This window comes from Mytilus edulis, chromosome 4, assembly GCF_963676685.1.
Source record: "Mytilus edulis chromosome 4, xbMytEdul2.2, whole genome shotgun sequence".
NCBI lineage: Eukaryota > Metazoa > Mollusca > Bivalvia > Mytilida > Mytilidae > Mytilus > Mytilus edulis.
This window is the reverse complement of record NC_092347.1, coordinates 98366223-98391626: the sequence shown is the minus strand read 5'-3', so window position 1 is coordinate 98391626 and position 25404 is coordinate 98366223. Positions and strand designations below refer to the sequence as shown.

At 33.3% G+C, this 25404-nt stretch overlaps 2 protein-coding genes across 3 annotated transcripts; one reads left to right on the top strand and one right to left on the bottom strand.

Moving 5' to 3' along the window:
• On the bottom strand, positions 1-16039 carry LOC139521226 (uncharacterized). 2 transcript variants are annotated; one of them, XM_071314667.1, is made up of 11 exons: positions 15925-16039; positions 12942-13752; positions 12482-12579; positions 11282-11497; positions 10703-10790; positions 7772-7893; positions 7198-7303; positions 6210-6391; positions 2689-5193; positions 2008-2107; positions 1-273 (listed from the first exon to the last, which is right to left on the bottom strand). In XM_071314667.1, the coding sequence occupies exons 2-11, from the start codon at positions 13701-13703 to the stop codon at positions 148-150; spliced, it is 4305 nt and encodes a 1434-aa protein (XP_071170768.1). In that variant the 5' UTR covers positions 13704-13752; positions 15925-16039; the 3' UTR covers positions 1-147. The 2 variants fall into 2 exon arrangements, with proteins under 2 accessions (XP_071170768.1, XP_071170767.1); XM_071314666.1 differs by lacking the exon at positions 15925-16039 and adding an exon at positions 15511-15646.
• On the top strand, positions 15927-23764 carry LOC139521228 (bis(5'-nucleosyl)-tetraphosphatase [asymmetrical]-like). Its single transcript, XM_071314680.1, has 2 exons — positions 15927-16083; positions 22320-23764. Exons 1-2 carry the CDS (start codon positions 15963-15965, stop codon positions 22631-22633), a joined length of 435 nt encoding a protein of 144 aa, XP_071170781.1. The 5' UTR covers positions 15927-15962; the 3' UTR covers positions 22634-23764.
• Positions 23765-25404: the final 1640 nt, after the last annotated feature.

Sequence of the window (25404 nt, the reverse complement as noted above, 5' to 3'; positions counted from 1 at the left end):
TATTATTTTCTGTAGCAACAAACAAAAAATGTGCCTTCTTTTTCATTGATAATATCATAAAAAAGTAGATTTTGAACATTTCTTATAAATTTATAACGCATTTATTGGTCTTCTTCTTTGTAAGCTGTCCACCCTGAGAATCAAAGATCAGCTGATTTCTTCATCTTGAAGTTTCGATGCAACATAACCATCAATTTGTTCTTGCAGTAAACGAATAGCTGACATCTTCTGACTTAGTATTCCACTTACTCGCATAATATATTCATCAAACGTCTGAAAAAAAGATACTGTAATTATAAACATATATCAAAAATACATTCACAATGAATACTACATAAAGTAATATCTTAATGTAACTAAAGAATAATTATCCTAAAACTGCTTACATCCACTTTATTTGAACTTTGGTGGATAGTTAGTTGTCTCATTGGCCACATCTACATATTTTTACATTATAATGTTGTCTCATTGGCCACATCTACATATTTTTACATTATAATGTTGTCTCATTGGCCACATCTACATATTTTTATATTATAATGTTGTCTCATTGGCCACATCTACATATTTCTATATTATAATGTTCTACATATTTTTATATTATAATGTTGTCTCATTGGCCACATCTACATATTTTTATATTACAATGTTGTCTCATTGGCCACATCTACATATTTTATATTATAATGTTGTCTCATTGGCCACATCTACATATTTTATATTATAATGTTGTCTCATTGGCCACATCTACATATTTTTACATTATAATGTTGTCTCATTGGCAACATCTACATATTTTTATATTATAATGTTCTACATATTTTTACATTATAATGTTGTCTCATTGGCCACATCTACATATTTTTATATTATAATGTTGTCTCATTGGCCACATCTACATATTTTTATATTATAATGTTGTCTCATTGGCCACATCTACATATTTTATATTATAATGTTGTCTCATTGGCCACATCTACATATTTTTATATTATAATGTTGTCTCATTGGCCACATCTACATATTTTTACATTATAATGTTGTCTCATTGGCCACATCTACATATTTTTATATTATAATGTTCTACATATTTTTACATTATAATGTTGTCTCATTGGCCACATCTACATATTTTATATTATAATGTTGTCTCATTGGCCACATCTACATATTTTTATATTATAATGTTGTCTCATTGGCCACATCTACATATTTTTATATTATAATGTTCTACATATTTTTACATTATAATGTTGTCTCATTGGCCACATCTACATATTTTATATTATAATGTTGTCTCATTGGCCACATCTACATATTTTTACATTATAATGTTGTCTCATTGGCCACATCTACATATTTTTACATTATAATGTTGTCTCATTGGCCACATCTACATATTTTTATATTATAATGTTGTCTCATTGGCCACATCTACATATTTTTACATTATAATGTTGTCTCATTGGCCACATCTACATATTTTTACATTATAATGTTGTCTCATTGGCCACATCTACATATTTTTATATTATAATGTTGTCTCATTGGCCACATCTACATATTTTTATATTATAATGTTGTCTCATTGGCCACATCTACATATTTTTATATTATAATGTTGTCTCATTGGCCACATCTACATATTTTTATATTATAATGTTGTCTCATTGGCCACATCTACATATTTTTATATTATAATGTTGTCTCATTGGCCACATCTACATATTTTTATATTATAATGTTGTCTCATTGGCCACATCTACATATTTTTATATTATAATGTTGTCTCATTGGCCACATCTACATATTTTTATATTATAATGTTGTCTCATTGGCCACATCTACATATTTTTATATTATAATGTTGTCTCATTGAACACTTTACATCTTGTAGCCGTAGTGAATATTATTAAACACCAAGTTTCATTACCTAACGTCAAAGGGGTTTAAAAGTTAAAGAGCAGAAATAGTTTGTGACACATAGACAGATAGCCAGAAACGTACCTTCTGTCCAGCTTTAGCACCAAGTAAAAGTTTCATTTCTTGTTTACAGAGTGAAGTAACAGATGCCAGTTGATCTTCATGTGATGAGATTAATCTTTGTCTACAAAACAACAATGTCATCAAAGTGTGGAAGATACAATAAACTCAAGCTATATTAAGTATGGGGTCGTGGTCAGATGAACCCTGCAAGACAGACATGTACACCTTACAATCATTACATACACCGAATATAGTTGACCTATTGCTTATATAAATGTATGAGAAAAACATACCAAAAAACAAAATCTGAATATTGTGCAATAAATCATATTAATGAGGTCAAAGTCAAATAATTTTTGGAAAAGTTAGATATGAGCCCAGGCCCAGGCCATATCAATAGATACCTTACCCTGTGTAAAAGACATTTTATTGCAAGATATCTTTTTGTGCTAGGACTTAAATCATATCTAAATATTAAGGAGATCTCAATAGCAAACATGCAATACACCTTTCACAAATAAAATTACTGATGTGTCTGATAAAATGATGTTTTTGAAAATCTGAAGCATGTGATTTTATAATACGATTTTCAAAATCAATGGATCAAAATATGGCCCTATTGTTTCTTAATTTCACTACATTACTATATTAATTATATTGACCTAAAATTTAACCCAATTCTATAGTAGGATATAAACATACCTCAAACTGGTAGATTCTGTGTCAACTGACCTCGGGTCAGAAGAAGTAGGCGACAATACTGGTTTTGGATGAACTATGTCCTTGTGTGAATGTCCAACAGTTGTTTTAGATAAAGCACTTGTGGTCACAGGTTGTGGATGTATAGGAGAAAATGCAGAACCAATGTTTAATTTCTCAGTCTTAATAACATTATTTATTGAGCGCGAGCTCCCCACTGGTGAATTCACATTTCTCTGGTTGACAGGAGAATACACGTTTCTCTGGTTAACGGGAGAATGCACAGTTCTCTGGCTAACTGGGGAATACATATTTCTCTGACTGACAGGAGTTCTGGACCCTGTAGACCCTGTACTTCTATCACTCACTGGAGACCTTGACCTTGGCTGCCTTCCTTTTTTAACATGATGTAATGAGTCTCTAGCATGTTTATATATATCTGAGTCACTTAAGGCACTGTTTTCCTTAGATTTTTGTTTAGAATGATTATTATTTAACATTTTGGGAGACGCAATATGTGTGTTATCACTCGATACTGTAGTAGCAAGTCTACTGTCACTATGCCCTGATAAATTATTTTGTGCTGGTTTTGACCTTGAACTATTAGGTTCGTTTTTAGAAAACGCTGATTTTAAACGGCTGGCAACATCTCTGTGTGCCACACTAAGTGATTGAGCTGGTTTATCATGGTTCCCAGGCCTTTTCTGAATTGGTAAAAATTCGGATAAATTATCCTCAACAGTTTTAAGTCCTGTTTCTTCAAATTCTTGTACAACAGGTCGATAGGATGGGGAATTTTCTTCTGAAGGAGCAAAATTATACTTGTCATACTTATTATTGTTTCTTTCAGGTTTTTGTGTATCTTCGTGGTCACTATGTTGATCAGTACTGATATTAACAGACTTTTGAATTGAGGTAGCTATATGAACGGCAAAATCAGCAGGAGTCTGATACCACTGATTTGTTGACAGAGGAGATACATCTAATGGAAGCTGCTCCGATGGAGACTCGTTTCTGTCCGGTCTCAAGTTTTTCCTCTCCACATGATGATTACGTTCTCCATGTGTTTTTTGTGCATTAGCCTCCATATCTAGCTGCATTCTCCTATGTTCGTTGACGCCTTCTAAAATAGAAGAAATGTCAACATTTGGACGATGAAATCCTTGAGACTCAGCATGAGATTGTGTCAAAATCAGGGGTGGTGTTCTAGCAAGTTTTGGACGACTCTCTGTAGGATTTACAAGTGCCAGGTGAAATGGTGGGGGTTCCAATTCTGGTTGTTCAAAGTGACTTTTAAATCTTGCTGGTGATCTTTGTGAAAATGTGGTCAAGTCACTGCTTTTTGCTGGCATGACTGCAGGTAAAATAGGATGTACTGATGGGTCCTGGGGAGTTTTTAATTGAACCTCACGTCCACGACTTAAACCTAAGTTGTTCAACCCATTATCACCATTAGATGGAGTCCTTTGAATTCTCTGAGATACGCTGGATTGAAATGAAGGTTTATCAAATAACATGTCATCCTCAAAACTTTCTGACAATACAGGCTGAAACTGATTATGATGCTGTGGTGAAGAATCAGACAAACGAGGTGTTGTAACTTCAGTAGAAGATGGCACTGATTTTGTATTAGTTTTAGGTTGTGATAGATTGTTAGCAGCTGGAGTTATATGATTCCCAGGACCTGGCTTCTTTTGAGACAAGTCATTAGATACATATGGTTCGTTTGTCTCTTGTTCACCTGGATCTTTATAAACTTTCTGTCGTAACACTGGAGCAGCAGATGAAGACGACAATTGTGAAGACTGGGAACCAGTATGTTTAGGTATTGCCCCATGTGAACTCCAATCAACAACAGGAAGAGGATGACCAGCAGTCGACAGCTTGAGGGCGGACCCTGATGTAGCATTGCTTGCCCTGGACACAGGAAGAGTTCCATATTTACCACTACTTCTGTTTAAATCATTTAATTCTTCCTCATTGTTGAAATCAGTTGTAGGAAAATCATTTTCAGTATCTGTAGATTTTATTACAGGAACATTTTGGCCACTTGCTGTGGCTGGTTTGACTGTTTTAGCATTTGTGTCTATATTACATGAATCTGAATCCACATGATCTGATTCACTTTGAGATGAAGAACTACGAGCCACATGTCGTACTACAGAAGTTCTGGTTGGAACACTTGGGGTTGGTTTAGGTTGAGCAGGTTTAGCAGCACTTTTGTTTACAGTTTTTCTTTTAACACCAAGTCCTTTTATAGGTGTTTCATTAGGGTCCAGATGAAAATCCCTTTCTGACCCTCGACTGTCCCTATCTGATCCTCTTTCTGCTCCTCTGTGACTACCTGTGTGTCTGGTAGTCTTATGTCTCACCGGAGTAGATGAACAAAGAATATTGTTAGGATGAAAGACTGATGGTCCACCAGATGGAGGAATATTTAACAGTAAAGAACTTGAAACAGAGGCTCTGGATCCTGCTGGTATACCTTGTTTACGCAATTCCTTGACCCTGAAAAATAAATCAAATTAATTGATTGGTACTTAGGAAAAACTAGCAAGAATATAATAATATAACATTAATGATATGTTATAAAAGATTTCTTCCTAGATTACTTACTGATTAGGCACAATGAAAAAGTGTCACAAAAAATGAAAGGTTAACAATATTTTGTTTTGTTGCCTGTTGGTTGTAGTCTCATTGATGTACTGCATGTACACCCAATATTTTCTTTGGACATATGAAACAAACTATGAGCCTTTCATCTGGATATCTTGTATTAAGCTATCGTAGTATTTATAAGAGAGCTAAGTCCCTCTTCTTCCAAACTGAATAATTTCTGATTTATTAAGGATGTTTCACCAAATCAATACAAGCAGGAATCATAACACAGTAATCTATGAGGAAATTGAGTATGATAAAGATATTTACCATCACAGGAGTTAAATAATGGTTCAATTTGGTTTGATTATTGTTGAAAATTTATTTCCTTGATAATAATAATATTCCTTTTCTCCTTTTTTCTAATTTCACTTTTAAATTTCTTAGTTAATGTGTCATTGATTAATTTTGCATCTTTGAAATATTTCAGTTTTTTAGAATAACTGTGGAATTATACTAATGGCACTGTTTTTTTTGTTGTTTTTTTTGTGAGTATAGGTAATACGAAATCCATACATTTACTGTTGTTTTTTGTGTTTCTAGGGTACAAACAAGATTCATGCACTTTTTAAAGGATATCCTTTATTTCACATATGACAGTCATTCATGTATGAGAAAATCATTGGTAAGATTAACTATACTGTTGTTGTAATCTATTTTTGCCTGTTCAAAATTTACCAGTAATATTCTTTGATGTCTAGTAACATATTAGATATTGACTCTATAGGAAATGAAAGTATAACCCTAAATCTACTGGAGTATATCGAGTTTTTTACCTGTCAGCATATCTGAGTGTGTTAAGGGTATGTTCACACGATGACTTGGTTGGAGATGTATTAGCTATCATGGTGTATCTAGTTTCTTACCTGTCAGCATATCTGAGTGTGTTAAGGGTATGTTCACACGACGACTTGGTAGGAGATATATTAGCTATCATGCATGTTTTAGAATTCCCTGTGAATGATTCCTTCAGTATATGAGTCAGTTTACTTTGTCTAAATGGTTTATGTTTACTTTCCTGGTCTATAGAACGAATACATTCTTTTAGCTGAAAAAGATAAATAAATCTTGAAAAAAACCCAGAAAAGTGCACTGACGGGTACAGTAATGTTTCACCAATTTTCCAATTTCTTATATATTAAAATATTCAGTATAATGTACATGTCCCAATCACTATTTTTGTATAAAAAAAATGGACAAATCACTCTCTCACATACCATAAATTATTAGTTTTACTCCATCTTAAAAATCTCAGTTATTTCCCCTTAAGGTAGATTGGGATGTCTTTTTCTTTGCTTCCCTTCTGGGCAGTTGCAAATATACTTTTTTTCTATTCGAAATCATTTACCAACTGTCATTCAATATACAACAGAAACATCAAACACTTGAAATTTAAAGTTTAAACTATCCAAAAAAAAATGCCTTTAAGTGTATTTTATTTTTTTAGAAAAGATCCTTTTAAAATCAAGGGCAGATAATTGTTTACATTTTGTTTTTTTCAATTTAAAAAAAAAAGGCATCTGAGCCCCTATTTTTATTTGATATTTAGAAAGAATTTGCGAAAACTAATTCCCTCATTGAACTTTGATCAATTAAATTGCTAAAAGTTTCTTCAATAACGAAAAAATAAGTTTCCCATATAAAAACAATTCAGAAACCCCAGCAACCTTAAAAAGAAATTACTTTTGTTTCAATCAAGAATTTTTAAGACCTTTGTGGTTTCTCAATTGTGATGAATAATTGAGGAAGTTGAAGACAAATATGTTCTTTTTTTACTGAAATTGAATGAAATTCTAAGGTCCATGCTAATTTATTGAGAGAAAAGACAAACACAAATTTCCTGAGATAACTTACAGCTAATAAGCTTTGGTTGATTTCCGCCCCTTCAAGACGTGTCTGTCTGTCTGTGTCTGTAACATCTGAAGCTCTCTCACTACCAGCCAAATCAATAAATGATATTCTACAAAAACATTACATATGCATAAGTACTAAAAATATTCTAAACAATTTGAAGGATGGTTGAAATTTTCCATACAACTTTGGCTTGTTGAACTTTAACTGAAAATTGAAAAACAAAAATTATTTCTTTTATTTTCTGAGGTATAAGTGATAGAGTTTTTTCTTAAATTGGTGAACATTTGTATAGCAAGCACATAAAATCTGCAAAAATGTTCTCAAATTTATCTTAAAATCACAAAACTCCCATTTCAAATCCATTGATTTTTCTTTAAAACTATATGCTGTTGGTTCATGAATTTCTGTTTTTTAAAATACAGAACAACAACACTAAATTAACTGATGCACTACATGCATTTGTGAATTAATGTTTTGTTCAGTTATTTTTTGATAATTTGTCTATATTTCATTAAATATATTCATAATTCTATGAATATCAATAAGCAGAAACATAATATGTTTATAAAAATACCTTCCAACTCTTTTGTCTGATGAGTTGCGTACTTCGAGCTGTAATACAGCGTGAGATCGTGAAGAGTCTGGATTTACTCCAGTAGCACCTTTACTTCTAGCATTGTTGCCATAATCTATTACCTGCAAAATATATATATTATTACAAACCAAAGTGAACCAACGCCTGGTGAGTCTGTAGTAAGGTAGAGTCCCTGAAGTGGATACCTCGGGTATGCAGGGTCGTTATGATAAAACACATAAAATGTAGAAAGTCTTATAACAACAACACTTGAGGGACTGCTGCATAAAATTTATTGATCGACATGTTTCGGTGCCGAGGGCACTGTCATCAGGATACAAATAATACATTGAACATGCATAAGTATAAAATCGGGTTGTCTAAGACAATGTCATAGTATAGTAGTACACATAGTTATGAAAGAGGAAGTGAAAGTGAAAGTATAAATAGAAAATATGTAAATAGATTATCAACCTGAAAATGAAAGTAAAATAAATTATTCGTGTATAGAGTCTATGTTATTAATGCCTTAGCTGAAAATGTTGTAAATTGAATTAACAAACACTTGTCTGTCCCATAGTTCTTCTGGTAGCTCATCTAGACAAATAGTTTCATCACTGCTGCTTGTTGTCAGGTCAATGTGGTCTTCCTGAGTTAGGTCCATGACATAACCGTATTCGTTGGTTATGTATTGCGGAGTGTTAGTATCTGAATCTGACAGGTATAGGTCTTGTTCAAGGGTACTGGTTGATGGTCTTTGCGGTCTTGAAGTAGAAGGTTGTTGGTTTCATAAGGTGATTTACCTGCTACTGTTCTGAATGTAGGGGTTTTCCCATTCCATTCTTTCTTCTGAACGGCTTCAAAGGGGGGTCTCAATTTTTCTACGGCTTTAGCCATTTCCTGAGGATTGTGTTTGAAACTGTTTTTTGGCCTTTTCTGGGTGTTTTGATTTCAGATGTGTAATGGCATTTGATTTCCTAGAGAAAGTAGCAACACAATGTTTGCATTGTTTGACACTGGTCCGTGGATTTCTTTGTGGTGTCTTCTTAAGGTTGATATGCTGCAGAATGTTTTCGGGCGCTTTTTACAATTGAATCATGGTTTGAATATTCCAGTAGTTTCCTTTCTTTTTGTTATCTAAGAATTAGCCATATCGTCTGTTAAGTCCCCAGGGTTCGGTGCTTCCAAATCTGTGTATTAGAGCTTCTTCTGTTCTGAGTCTAACATTGATGTTTTGTTCTGTGGTTGTTATGCCTGTTATGGTGACGTTGTGCTTATTGTGACCATTTAAAGTAAAATGTTTCGAGACTGGTTTTGTATTATTTTCAGTGTTGATGTCTTGTAAATGTCCCCTAAATCTTTCTTTTAAGCTGTTTTCCGTTTGACCAATATATTGTTTTTTGCATTGTTTGCATTCTATTAAATAAACCACACTTTCTGTGTTGCATGTAATTTCGTGTTTAATATCTATTTGGTAGATGTTCACGGTACTTTTTGCACTTTCTGCGGTTTTCATTAATTTGCAGAGATAGCAATTCATTCCACAGGGGTGGCTCCCCTTTTGGGTTTCTTTGCATACAATTTCGGTTTTCACTAGTATTTGTCTGATTGATAAGGCTCGTCTATATGAGACAGTGAGTTTTTGTGTCACGAGGGTTTGTGTTTCAGGAGTTCTTTTGAGGATAACTTTCCTCTGGTTGATGGTGCTGTTAAGATTTTTTATTTTTGGGTGGTAGTTAATTACTAATGGGATTATATCTGACTTCACAGGTTGGTCGGTTTCATTCAGTTTTAAAAGATCATTGCGGTTTAAGGATTTTGCTTTGAAGATTGCAGATTCAACAACCTGACAGGGGTAGCCCTGAGTCAGGAAATGTTTTTTCATGAGGTTTGTGTGAAATTCGAAATCATTGATTTCTGTACAAATACGTCTTATTCTCAGTGCTTGACTAAATGGAATACTTTCTTTTTGGTGTTTCGGGTGACATGAGTTGTAGTGTAAGTAGAGGTGCACATCTGTTGGTTTTGTGTATAGAGTGGTATGTAGTTTTCCTTGGTTATTAACCACCATTGTATCTAGGAAATCAACTTTTTCTTTACTTATGTGACTTGTGAATTTTATACTTGGATGGAATTGGTTGAGGGCACTGATGAAGGAATCTAGATCCTTGCGTGTATGTGGCCATATAAAAAATATGTCGTCTATATATCTCCACCATATTAATGGTTTTAGTATTTGTATGTTTAGGAATTCTCTCTCTAATTTGTCCATAAATATAATGGCGTGTTCTGGAGCCATAATTGTTCCCATGCTTGTTCCCATAGTTTACATAAAGTATATATTACCAATTTAAAGCAATTTTCAGGTTAAGATATATTATTATTAAAAAAACTCTTCTCCTAAAATTGGTTAACGACTATGAAGTTTTAAATCTATTGAACTGTCTTCATTTAAATCAAAATATAATCACTTGAAAGTTTTTTATGTCATTGATCTTTCCTTTATTCATATTTTTGCTTATTTTTTATTGAAATGATTATAAACTATTGCATGAAGATGTCATAAAGTAAAGTGTCATTTTCCAATCTATCAAGGACCATAATCCTGACAGTAAAAGTGAAATCTGTAAGACCCTTAACCTCCATTTTGACATCAGTAACAACATATACAAATTTTAATGGATTCAATTGAAACGCTCATTAGTTATTACACAGAAACTACTGACAGTCAACTGCAGGAACGCTTGCAGTACTTCACTTTTGCCATAATTGGATTATTTTCTCATCAGGATCCTGATTGTTATATGCTGTTAATGCACATGTCACATCTTATATTTAGAACTATTTAGGTATGTCTTTACAAATGTTCACCCTAAAAACTGTTCAATTACTTTCAAAATAAAAAAGTTTTACATTCTACAAATATCAAACCTGCATTAATGCTTGAACGTCTTTACACTCTGTCTCCGTTAGTCCTGCTATACAGACCCTGTTTGAACCATCTTCCCTGGCTTGTAATCTTAAAAATAACAAATAAATTCACACTACAAATGAATAAATAATCAGCATATAGAATCAAAGGGGACTACTATTAAAGATTCAGTAAAATCTATTGCTGAGTATTGGAAAACAGTTCCCATTGAGATGGCCAACTCTGTTTATTTTAACTTTTTTTTTATAAATTTACAAAAGTCATGTAGATTATTCGTAAAACCGATTCTTCTTGTTTGTGCGATCACATTATTTTTCTACACTTAATCAAAAGACTGAAAAGCAATACATTTCATTACAACTTTTGAAAGCAGAAAATATGGAACTGAGTCTTCAACTTTTTTAAAGTTAAATTGGAGAAAGACATGAGACTTTAGATAAAAGAATCCGTAATTTCTTATACTCTAAATCTTTATTTAGACACCCCTCCTACGCCCTGACCTTATATTTTGATCTGCACAAAATTAGTTGGAGAAAAGTATAAGATTAAAATCAATTGTGTCCTCTTATAATAAATACCTGTTTCTCTTATTGAGGAGATCAAAGAGCTGCCCACAGTAGATTTCAAAGAAGCTGACCCAGACTTTAAGCCCTGCTCCATACTGTTTGGAGTCTATAATTGAGTAGATATCATGAGCTGCCAGTAAATATTGACCTGGGATCTCCTGATTCCCCATCATGGTATGAGTTTTACCTGCTCCTGTCTGACCATAGGCAAAACATGAGGCTGTCCCACTACAAAAATAAAGTTACTAATTCTTAGTTTAAAGTTTAGAAATTAGTTCTTAGTGTGAAAGTTTTTATTGTATAGCAATTCTTTGGTCAAAATAAGACCTGGACAGAAGTTCCACACATAATGGAGGTAGTTGTGTGCTTGCAATACAATTCATTTTAGTATATCTATTCAACAGGTACATTTGTATGTATGTATGTAGTTCCTGTTTTATCTATAGGTATAGAAGTGGGTCAAATGAAGATCATCATGTAAAAAACCTTGAAAAAAACTTAATGAATAAACGCATTGATATACATTATTTAGCTGTGCAGATGGTATGAAAAAGGGTCACACATAGTTTACCTAGATTAAACTTTATCCAATATGAAAATATGACACATGTAGTTTGTGGAAAAAAAAGTGACAAAGTTTATATTGTATGCATACCATGTGTTAAACAAACAAAAAGTAGATGTATAACTGGTATAACAATGGATTACATTGTGTAACTAGCCTTCACATGCAGTGACTGCCAAAAAAATTAAACAAGTTGTTTTTTATATAATTAATTATTTGTAACTTATCAGCTTATATACAAATATGATGTTGATAGATGTGTAGTTGTTATCTTGATAAAGTTTGCTAAAAGATATGAAAATATTGTGACATGTCATGTATGTATATACACAGATAATTTTATTCAAAATATCAATTAATTATACAAATAATAAGGAGCATATGTGGGGGGGTAACTCAAGATAATAGGTCAAGTTGGTAACCTTGACAAAGTTCACTACCAAATTGTATCTCTAAGAGGTCATTTAATGTAATACAAACGACCATGCTACTTGCTCATTGTTGAAGGCCATACAGTGACCTATAGTTGTTAATTTCTGTGTCATTTGATCTCTATCAGAGATTTGTTTCATTGGCAATCATACCACATGTACCACATCTTTTTTTTTTATATATGTATGGTATTCTTATTATTACACAATATTTACCCTTCAAATACACAATTAATAAGAGGTCTGGTGGCCCTTATATACACATCTTCATTGGAACATTTCTCATTGAATACTTCATCAAAAATAAACTCATGCTGAAAAGAAAAAGCAATGTATACAGAAAAAAAAACTAAAATTAAAAATGCTGTTTTTCATATTTGACATAATATTTGGGGTATTCATTATTAGGTTATATCTTACTTCATCATGTTCATGAATTTAACTTAAAAACTTTATTTTCTATGTTTTTAAAAGGTCAAATTTTCATAGACAACATGAACAAAGCTGTACATATTTATTTTTATATTTTCTATTGACACTCTCATTTAGATATACATGTACACTTTTGGGGTTGTTGTTTTTTGCTTCGTCTGCCTCTGAAAATAACAGATTGTGCATACTTGGCTTCTTCATATCTAATGCATGCACAGAATGAAAGTGTTTACTTTATACATACCTGCAGTGTGTATGCTCTCAGATCAACAGCTGATTTAGGTTCATTAACAGTCAATGTTGTGTCACTTTCAGCTTTAGCAATGTCATCATCTGTATTCTTTATTTCACGTTTATTTCTCGGTCTTTTCCTCACACAAACTTTAATCCTTTCTATAGCACTAGAATGACTAGTTCTAGATCTACTTTTACTACTTGTTGGCGTACTTGGTGCATTTGATGGAACACCATAATTATATCCCTTTTGTTTGATACGGTTGACAACGGATCTCCTGACTCTAGGGGGTGATGATGCTGCATTTAAATGTTTTGTTGCTGGTTCATAGTCTGAATGATCAGAGGAATCTGATGAAGACTCAGATTCAGAGCTATCTAATAACCTTAAAAGTTCTGCATGACTGGTTTGACTCGGTGGGTTTATTGGTCGTTCATGAACTCTGACATCACTGACAGCATGCAAAGCTTGATCACCTCTCCCACGATTACCTGAAACCAATGGACTTCTGTTACGTTTCCTTGGTGATGGGTTGTGACTATTTGGTCTTGCAGCAGACAAATTGGATGGCTCTGTAGTATGGACTGATTTAATAATATTGATAAGTTCAACTAAGCGTCGTCTGTCATCATGGGAAGTAATACCTATGGCTGCACAGTCTTGTGGTGTAAGTCGTGCTAATGCTTCAGATTTTGTAATCCCATTCACTCTTAGGGTGGGATAATATTTTTCTAATCTTGCCTCTTTCAAACATTCATAAAGAGTTCCCATATTTCATGAGCACTTAAGTAGCTGTTTCTGTTATGTATTTATACTCAACCTGAAAAAATGAAATATTTAATTTTTATTTGAATTATAATTAACAATTTAAAAATCAATTTTGGAATCTACAAGAGGTTCCTTGACAAATATAAATATGTAATCTAAATACTTTTAATGTCTCCTGAATTTTAAATTTGTGTTTAATAATACCACCCTGCAAAGAGAAATTAGGATTTAGAGAACTTTTTTCTGCAGATTGAGAGTACAATGAAACAACATCTTGTAAGAAAGCAGAAAACAGACATAACCATTTTCCTATATAATTGATGTATATAAAACAGACATAACCATATTCCTATATAATTGATGTACATAAATCCCACAACTCCTGTTATTCATACTTTTACAATATTTATATATATTTTGAGTATGAAAAAAAGAATTTCATAACAATGTACAAATGTACAACATGTACAGTACAAAAGTACATTATATTAATCTTCATTAGGAGTAAACTTTAGACTTTTATAGAGAATAGTGAATTTAGAATTTATTGTCATTTTAAGTCAACAATGAATTATTTAGACTAATTAAAGCAATTCCATGTAACCAAAATACCAAAATATAAAGTTTTTCTTTTTCTTAAAAGAGATCTACAACAGCTAAAAATATCTATGATCCTTTGTCCATGCTTACTGGCATGATTCAGAATCTTTATATATATGTAGACAGTAAGGTTTATACATAACATATATTACAACTTCTAAGCAAATTAGCCAGGTTAATATCTTTCACATGTCAACAACAGGTAATACCATATATGCAATTACTTACAGATATTAAAGTGTGGACACCGGAACACAATTCCTTTTAGACTGAGTGACGAGTATGCATAAAATTATATTTATAATGATAAGAAGATGTGGTATACGATTACCAATGAGACAACTCTCCACAGGAGACCAAATGACACAGAAAATTAACAACTATAGGTTAATGTACAGCCTTCAACAATGAGTAAAACACATGCCACATAGTCAGCTATACATGCATGTATCATGATCAACAACTGCATTCAAGTTAGGTACAATGTATACCTGCACTTTGAGTATTTCTAACATTTATGCATTTAACACAGAGAATATATATATATCATATGTAAATGTTAGTGTCAATAGTCTACAATTTGGAAATTAAAATACTTCAAGTATACAGCAGGTTACTTAAGTTAATGCAACTGGTAAAGTCTTCATAATATACATGTAATAAAATGAGGGTTTGTGTTGTATATTTGTACTTATGCCGAATCAAAATAAAGTTTTCTTATCTTATAAAATGAAGATTTGACAAACATTTATAGAAAATGACAATCAGTTTATTCATTTATCTATTTATCTTCCCGTCAAGGAGTGGACACTTTTTTGAGTGTATATACTCCAGTGTGAGTGAACAGCTCATTTGACAGCTACACATAGATGTTTGACAAATAATTTGTCATATTATAAGTGTCTACTTTATTTTATTGTTAAATGGTTGTTGGGTTGCTGTCTCTGTGTCAACAAGAAGCAATACATGTGTGTGTGTACCAACATAGTTTACAGATATGTAAAATAATGGTGTCTTTCTGGCATAAGCCCAGCATTGTTACAATAATTTTAAAACTACTTTTATATTTGCACAAAAAATCAAAACATTATTTATGATGTTATTTTCTACAAAAAATGTTGCATATTTCTATTATGTATCTCCATGCAATTACTATTTTTCGTAATTAAATTATAAGTACTAATCAGATTTCTATTGTAAATATACATACTGCATTTCTTTTATTTTGCTAGTACGCCGGCGTCGTGAAATAACGTAATGTCCTGTTAAAACTGAAAACATTACAGGTTCAGGCATGTCATCCAAAGATCCATAAAAACTGGGTCATCTTTTTTTAATCAATCAAAGAACTATAATGAATCTTGTAAATATCATATGAACATGACAAAAATATTGGAGTATGGCATTGATTATTTTGGTGTGAGCCTTATAAATAATTTATTGAAGGGAAAATGTTACTGAAGTCACCATTTTGAAAGACGCGCTTTCCTTGGAAACGATAGGATATATTATCTTCTGTACTATTTTTCAATTAAAGAAAATTTGAAGTGACAGATGTTAAGATGCATGACAAACTGATATGTCAGTTTAAATAAAAAATAGTTTTATAAATGTCATATTTTACATTTCAAAATTGTTCTCTGGCAAGGAGGTAGGAAAGTTATGGCTTCCGCCGGTGGTTTGGTTGCTGCTGGATTGATAATTTTCCGCAAAATTCAAAGTAATATCGAGTATTTGCTTCTGCAAACATCATATGGACAACACCACTGGACTCCCCCAAAAGGTAAAATGCGGATTGTAGTATGTTTAGTGAAGCAATCAAGATTTACAAAAACCGTTTACAAGGGAAACAACTCTACAATAAATATATCCAAATACCATACACAAATCCGTTATCTAACGTATAACAACGTACCTTAATTAAATCATTACTATAATTTAAAAAAAAAAAACACTTATGATAGCAATATCTTACTCGTTAGGCACTTGTGACCTAACAGCATACAACAAGAAATATATATCAATTAACGCACACAACGACGAAACAATAAACCACCTTGTAGAATATTACAACAAAATAATCGAAGTGACAAAGCAATACGAAAATTGCAAAATAACCATCCTAGAAACACCAGTCTATTCCATCTACCACTGGAACTGCCATCGAAAACATAAAACACCAGAAGAGTTTCTAGAACAAGACACAGTACTAGCAGACCAAATCATCAAAGTCAACTACAAAGTCAAAGAAATCAACGATAGCATAACCAGCCATTCACCAAAATTCTCAAACGACCTTCAGATAAAATCAAAATACAAAAAAGGAGACAACAGAACATCAGCCACAAGAACACAATACAACTTCAAACTATACGCAGACGGTATCCACCCAGATAATTTGTTGGCTAAAACCTGGTTAAAGAAAATCACAGACCAAGCACAAATAAATTGTTGGAACTAAACTGTCTTTGTTTTCAGTCAGCACGGGCTCTTCCGAGCTATACTGATAACATCCACAGTTAAAAACCAACAAACGAGCAGCTTGGAACCACATAAACAGACTTAACCAGAAAATGAAGATAAAACTTTTTCACTCGATTATACTCGTGACACTCTTATACCACATAGGTAATTCCATCACCAGTGAAAAATCATGGGACCATCAACACTTAATAACCAGCCTATTAAACAACAAATGGACATCAGCTGGGCGTAGACCCATAACATTACCAACAAAACCAAATAAAGACCACTCAATGCTAATATTGATCCTCCTACTTGCAGGAGATATTGAACTTAACCCAGGACCAAGAACGAAACAACAAAGCGTATATCCATGTGGATTATGTGAACATCCAGTTACATGGAACTGCGAAGGGGTATGCTGTGATGACTGCAGCATCTGGCATCACAAATCATGCATAGAACTATGCTCCACAGATTATGATTTATTACAGAGATCAAATGTACAATGGTTATGCTGCAAATGCGAGACCATCAATGTATCAACCTTCACTTTTCACAGCTATGAGCTCAACACTTCAAACTATTATGAACCTCTTACACACAACATTACTTTCGAATCCATCACATCAAATGCTTTCAGCCCACTTAAAACCAGCAGCCCAAAAAGAAATAACTCCACAAACACCTCATCACCAAAAAGCAGTAAAAGCAAAAACAGAACCACCAGCAGTAACGTATTCAACATTGAAACAAAGCGTAACCTAAGAATACTAACACTAAACTGCAGAAGCATCAAAGACAAGACTTCTGAATTTACAGCAGCTGTAAACTACATCAAACCGGACATCATCTGCGGCACAGAATCTTGGCTAAAAGGAGTTAAACCAGGAAAAAACCCGACGCAAGACGCAATAAAATCAAGCGAAGTATTCCCTGAAAACTATGTAGCATATCGGAACGACAGGGGTACACTAGGGGGAGGAGTATTTGTCCTTGTACAAAACGACATAGTAGCAGTAGAAAAACCAGAACTAGTAACAAAGTGCGAGATTGAATGGGTGAAAATACAACTGAAAGACCAAAAAGAACTAACAATAGGCTCATTTTATATGCCTCATAGAAACATGGATGATATAAAAGAACTTGATAAATCACTAGACAAGATCTCCAATAAAAATACTAATTTCATACTTACTGGAGACTTCAACTGTCCAGATATTGATTGGAACACAATGTCAATAAACCCAAACGCACAAGATAAAGAAATACAAAAAGCCCTTATTGAAGTCCTAATGTCACACTCGATCACTCAGATTCATGAAACGCCAACAAGAGGAGAAAATCTACTGGACATAGTGTTAACCACCAACCCATCACTCATCAAAACATCAACAAATGCTCCAGGTATATCTGACCATGACATGATCATAACAGACTGTGATACAAAACCACACTACCAGAGTAAACGGCCACGTAAATGCTACATTTACTCGAAAGCAAAATGGGAAGATCTCCATGAAGAACTGGATACATTATCCAACAAAATCAGGGATATGAACCATAACAATGCCACAGTCCAAGAATTATGGGACACATTTAAATACGAACTCTACGTAAATTTGGACAAGAACATACCATCAAAACTCATCCGCTCTAAAGCAAGCTTACCCTGGATAAATCACAAAATTAGGAAAATGTTCAAAAAGAAAACCAGGCTATACCATCAAGCAAAGAGAACAAAGAACTGGTCAAACTACAGGCACTTTCAAAAAGAATGTAAAAGACAAGTCAGGAAAGCTGAATGGGAATACATCAACAACACCATAATGGAGGGACTGGAAAACAACAATCCAAAGCCTTTTTGGAAGTACATAAAATCTAGGAAACAAGACAACATTGGAGTATCACCTTTGAAAAGCAATGGCCAATTAGTGAATGATAGTAAAGGAAAGGCAGAATTACTGATACAACAATTTAAATCAGTATTTACAAGGGACAACGACAAAACATTGCCGAAAACAACAAAGCACATAAAGATCTCAATCCCATTCCTTGAAATAAAACATGAAGGAGTTGAAAAACTACTCAGGCAACTAAATCCATCAAAAGCTTCAGGACCAGACGGTATACCTAATAGAATCCTCAAGGAGTGCTCAAAACAACTTGCACCAGGACTCTCAATAATATACCAAAAGTCAATAAATACTGGAGAACTGCCAAGAGACTGGTTAAACGCTAACATCTCGAGCGTCTTTAAAAAAGGAGATAAACATGCACCAGAAAATTATAGACCTGTATCACTAACATCTGTGCCGTGCAAAGTACTTGAACATATCATCTGTAAGCACATACTAAACCATCTAGACAAGCACAGGGTACTAACATCACTCAACCATGGATTCAGATCCGGATACTCGTGTGAGACACAGCTACTAGTCACACTGCACGACTTCATGAAATCACATGATGCTGGAAACCAAATTGATGTTGCTATCCTGGACTTTTCAAAAGCATTTGACACAGTGCCACACAACAAACTCCTACACAAACTAGACGAATATGGTGTGAGAGGACCACTGAATAAATGGCTAGAAATGTTTCTAACTCAGAGAAGGATGAAGGTTGTCATTGATGGAGAGGAATCGGAAGAAGTTACAGTGGACTCAGGAGTGCCACAAGGAACCGTACTCGGACCCCTTCTCTTCCTCTGTCATATCAATGATCTCCCGGACTCAGTAAAATCAACTGTTAGACTTTTTGCTGATGATTGTCTGCTATACAGAAATATAAAAACTCAACGAGACCACACACTGTTACAACAAGATCTGGTTAGCCTAGAAAAATGGGCCAAAGACTGGGGTATGCGCTTCAACGCAAAGAAATGTTACATCTTGAGCATTAAGAACAAAAGTCAGAAGTTCTATACCCTTGATGGACACATACTCCAACAGGTCAAACACAACCCATACCTGGGACTACAGATATCGGACGATCTGAAATGGACCACCCACATTTCAAATGTAACTAAGAAAGCGAATTCTACACTAGGCTTTCTTAGACGCAACCTAAGATTTTGCCCAAAAGACTGCAAGAAAACAGCATACATTTCATTGGTGCGATCTACGATGGAATATGGGGCAATTGTATGGGACCCTTATACATCAAACAACATCAACCAATTAGAAAGAATCCAAAGAAGAGCAGCCCGTTTCATCACAGGGGATTATAAATCAAGAGAAGAGGGATCGGTCACCAAAATGCTAACAGTGCTGGAACTTGAAAACCTACAGTCCAGAAGAACAAGCCAAAGACTGGTATTTCTGTACAAAGTGGTTGAGGGTTTGGTCCCAGCTATCAAACCTGACGAATTTTTGGTAAAAAGCAAAACCAAAAGGACAATCAAACCTACACGCTTTGTAGACTTTGAGAGCACAAACATAGTTACCAACTCAGTTAAAAACAACTCAAAGGCAATTGATACTACAAACTGTAAAACTGAACAATTTAAGAACTCGTTCTTTGTCAAGACTGTAATTCATTGGAACCAACTGGAAGAAGCAGTAGTGTGCGCCAAGTCAGTTGAGAGCTTCAAAACAGCTCTCCAACGCCGTCAATAGGCGCTCTCTCTCCCGTCGAGTAAAAGCCAGTATTGGTACCTTCGACGTAACGATACAGATACAGATACTCTAATAATTCATCTACTCACATTAAATATTCTCTGATTTTCTTCTAATTAAAAGATCAATGTACACAGATATCAAGTTATTGTTGGGAATACAGAATACACCTAATCACTAAATTCAGTATTTGCGAATTTGTCCCGCTCGAACTTCCTCAATCCTCAATCTTAAGGCCTGTTAGCACGAATTGTCCCAATGTGCAGTTTTCCTCTCTGGTTCGTTTTCCTCGACGTATTTTCTTCTCTGTGCTTTAAATTGGTATGCACTGGTTAAGATTGGGATTGACAGATTGAGGAACAGCAGTATTAAATCTGCCTGTTCTGTCAATGTAATGTGCCACTGTTTGTAGTTTGGCTTTTGTCTCTTCTGTGTTCTCGCCGTCCAGTCTCTTTAGCATAGTAGCTAAATTCAATTTTCTGACCCGACCTCTTTGGAAATTTGATGTAACATTATCTTCTCGTTTGTTTTCATAGCAGGACACTCCAGAAGAAAATGGTGAGGTGTTTCAGGTGCTGCACAGTTGCATGACTCTATGGCATTGTTTTGGCCTACTCAGTTCTTATAGTAGTTGAGTTCTGTATAGCCAGTTCTTAGTTGTGCGAATATAATTAAAATGTCTTTTAGTTGGGAAATCAGACATAATTGAGTGTTTTCGTAGTTGGTATTTTTTCATAAAGGTCCCTGCCTCTCTCAGATATTTCCCATCTTCTCTGCCATTTATTTCCTGTACTGTTATATGCTGCTTGTTGGACGTCCTGCAGTGTTATGACATTATTTGCAGTGGTTAGTTCTTTTGCTTTCTCTGCTGTGTTTTTGCAAGGATGTCAGCCTCATAATTGCCAGCTATGTTGGCATGTCCTGGTGTCATACAACAATCTCTTTTCCATTGTGGTGTAAGATATTTTCTATTATGACGTCAAAATTTTACGGGAACATCTATGATGTCCAGTAATTGTGGATATAGTCCAGTCAAACTAAGATTTAACCTCAAACTAATTGCAACAGAAAATGTTTTAGTTCTAATCTATAGCATTATGCCCTTTATATACACAAAAAATGTCCCCTAAAATTCTGACTTTGATACTTCTGTCTTTTTTGCAAGAGTTATCTCCCTTTTCAATGCAAATCTCAATAGGAATTTTAATGGTGATTTTTTTAGTCTTCCTCAAGTTAGATTTTATGGGACTTTATTTCTGTGTATATTTGGGGAATAATGCTAAAGATTCAAACTTAAAAATCTTCTGTTGCAATTACTTTTGGGTTAGGGTCAAATTTATGCTAGATTGACTGGACTAATTAGTAGCAATAAGGGATCATAAGGTATATACATAAAAATAAAACTGAGAATGGAACCGACCAAAGAGCAAACAACAGCTGAAGGCAATCAATGGGTCTTCAATGCAGCGAGATACTCTCCCCCCCCCCTGAGATGTGCTTATCTTCCTATATCTAATTAAGCTGGTCACATAATTTGCATTGATAAAAACTTTACAATAATTTACAATAGTCCAAAGAATGCTTTGGAGTCTGATTATCTTTTTGAGAAGTTGCTGGTCTGACTTGGTCTTAAGATATTCACATTTTTTAACTGATAGATCGAGATATTCTTCTTTTGTTACATTAAGATTGACTTTTGTTGGTAAAAAAGAGTATGAAATATTGTTGAATTGTTAAAGCAAGTAACAATAATTATATATTTCTTCTATCTTCGTAATGTAAATTCATTGAACTCTTCAAACTATCTTTTGTTGTACAATGGAATGTCAGAGGAAGGAATTTACAGGATCTATTCATCATGTGAAATACCAGATTGTGTTTTAGAAAACATAAGAAAAATCACTGTATTTCATTCAATAAGTTAAATATTTTTCAGGTCATGTTGACCCAGGAGAATCAGAACTCCAGACAGCCATAAGAGAAACAGAAGAAGAAGCAGGACTTAGTGAACAAGCTTACAACATATTGTCAGAATTCAAATATACATTAAACTATGAAGTGAAAGGAAGACCTAAACGAGTTGTGTATTGGTTAGCAGAGATGAAAAACCAAGAATGTCCAATTATATTATCAGATGAACATCAGACATATGTTTGGTCAACTCTTGATCGAGCTTTGGAAATTTCTCAATATTCTGACATGCAGAAACTTTTAAAAGAGGCAGATAATCATATTAAAAGTCAAAAGTAATCAAAATAACTCTCATAATGGCTGACAATTTTTGAAGAAACTGAAAAGTGACATATACCCATTACAGATATTAGAATGAAATATCATCAACATGTGTAAGACTGTCATGTTGAATAATGTTTCAGACATCATATTCACTGGTTCATGTCAACAAATGCATGTTTTGAGTTTGGAATCACTATGTTTGTTTTATAGGTGTTTTTACTGTTATACATTATAAGCAATACATGTACAAGATTATACATTTTATACCTTTTATTGAAAGATTTATGCCATACAATACAATACCATTATACATGTCATTATATTTATCAAACCAATTTAATAAGCACCCATTGAGGGCATGAGTATAAAAAAGACAGCACAATGAACATCAGTTAGTGAGCATAACAGTACAAGCAGCAGATAACATGATGACTATATATATACCTTGATAAATTTTACAAGATATGTCCATATTTCCATACTGCCTATTAAAATGTCATATTATTTTGTTCTGTTTATTACTACAGTTCACAGAAAAACCTCTTTCTTTTGCTTTTAGTATTAGTTTTTCCCAAGCATTTTCAAAAGATGGTTTAATTGGTAGAATATTTCTTTAAGATACATGTTTTTGTATAATAGTTAAAGGTTGACATCAAAATATTGAAAATTCAACAAAGATACAGAAGATGGGTTGTGTTTTGTTATATCTTATCAGGTTTTTGATTGTATGATTATGATTATGATGCATTATAATTGAAATTTGAATTATTTCTTGATTATATTATAAAAATAAGATGATGTAATAAAATTGCAAAATGAGAAAACTTTACCAGTTTGAATCTGGAAGTGTTGTATGGGAGATAACTCTAAATGCTAGTTTATAAGTTTATAGAATAGTTTGAATTACTTCCCTTTGAATATTGACAATAATTAGATTTACTTTTCATACTATATTCTGAACGGTAATAAATCAACATTTAGTGAACTTTTCTTCCATACTTCAACCTTTGATTTATGCATTAGTAGTACAAGTGTTGTCACTTATATTTCAAATTTACCTGAACTAGGTTTATTTCCTTAAAATGTTGTATTTGTCTTAGAAAATAATATTGGTTTTACTGATAATATGAATCATAGTACACTGTCTGCTGTTTAGATTTTTTGTCAATGATTACAGGACTGAAACAGTCTGATTTATGGTATTGTTTTCCATCTTGTTCCCTCACTAGTAAATACTTGATTGATAAAAGGAAACTCCCTTTGGATTTTGAAGATTTTCTGGTTATCCATTAGAATTACAGAAATTACTATCAAAGTTATGTTGTTGGTACTGTATTGGTAAAGGAAAGATTCCTTTTAATTTTGAACATAATCTTATTTATTTATTCCAGAGTTACTGGACATGCCTTCAGATTTAAGGTAGTATTCTCATGTTCCACAGTCTAGCTCTATAGTAAGCTTGTATCAAATAACTACAAAAAAGTAAACATTACACGATTTTTTGTAATAAAAAAATGGACACATCATTAATTCCTGGCCTAGCTGGTTATTTAAAATTCATCAGTGTTAAGGCTTTGACAAGAAAGGGAGCTTGAAATTAGGTAGTTTTTGTATCACAGTTTTTCATATTTTGGTTATTCCTGTATATTATTTTTTACACATAACAGCATCAATATAAACTTTATTTGTGGAATTTTCTCGTTGTGTTAAAGACCCATTGGTGGCCTTTTCTTTTATATAAATAAGGCCGTTAGTTTTCTTATTTGAATTGTTTTACCTTGTCATATTGGGGCCTTTTATTTCTGACTATGCAGTATGGGCTTTGCTCATTGTTGAAGACTGTACGGTGACCTATAGTTGTTAATGTCTGTGTCATTTTGGTCTCTTGTGGACAGTTGTCTCATTGGCAATCATACCACATCTTCTTTTTATACCACCGCAAAATTGAAAAATGTTTGGTTGTATATTGGTATGATGTTGTTTTCGCACTATAACTTTAGTATAAGTAAATAGAAATCTATGAAATTTAAACACAAGGTTTATGACCAGAAAAGGAAGGTTTTGATTAATTTTGGGAGTTTTGGTCCCAACAGTTTAGGAATTAGGGTCCAAAAGGGTCCAAAATTAAGCTTTGTTTGATTTCATGAAAGAATGATTTATTGGGGTTCTTTGATATGCCAAATCTAACCGTATATTTAGATTCTTAATTTTTGGTCCCGTTTTCAAATTGGTCTACATTAAGGTCCAAAGGGTCCAAAATTGAATTCTTGGGGTTCTTTGATATGCTGAATCTAAACATGTACTTAAAGTTTTGATTATGGGCCAAGTTTTCAAGTTGGTCCAAATAGGGGTCCAAAATTAAACTTTGTTTGATTTCAACAAAAAATGAATATATGGGGTTCTTCAATATGCTGAATCTTACCATGTATTTAGATTTTTTTTATATTTGGGTCTGGTTATCAAATTGGTCCACATTGAGGTCTAAAGGGTATAAAATTGAACATTATTTGATTTCATCAAAAACTGAAATCTTGGGGTTCTATGATATGCTGAATCTAACCATGTATTTAGATTTTGGATATTGGACCATAATAGGTAAATGTCCAATTTAAATTTTTTAAGTTTTTAAGTTTAAGTTCTTGGACCACATTCATTCTGTGTCAGAAACCTATGTTGTGTCAACTATTTAATCCCACTCCTAATTCAGAGCTGTATCAAGCTTAAATGTTGTGTCCATAATTTGGTTGTTGTCTACTCTTTGGTTGGGTTGTTGTCTCTGATATATT

Bases quoted from the DNA above. Each gene is read 5' to 3' on its own strand.
- LOC139521226 (XM_071314667.1), bottom strand. From the start codon at position 13,703: ATGGGAACTCTTTATGAATGTTTGAAAGAGGCAAGATTAGAAAAATAT. The intron at 10,791-11,281 runs GTATTTATTATA...GTTATTTTTAAG, and splicing joins CTCCTCAATAAGAGAAACAG to ATTACAAGCCAGGGAAGATG. The intron at 5,194-6,209 runs GTAAGAAACTAG...TTTATTTTTCAG, and splicing joins ACACTCAGATATGCTGACAG to GGTCAAGGAATTGCGTAAAC.
- LOC139521228 (XM_071314680.1), top strand. From the start codon at position 15,963: ATGGCTTCCGCCGGTGGTTTGGTTGCTGCTGGATTGATAATTTTCCGC. The intron at 16,084-22,319 runs GTAAAATGCGGA...AATATTTTTCAG, and splicing joins CCACTGGACTCCCCCAAAAG to GTCATGTTGACCCAGGAGAA.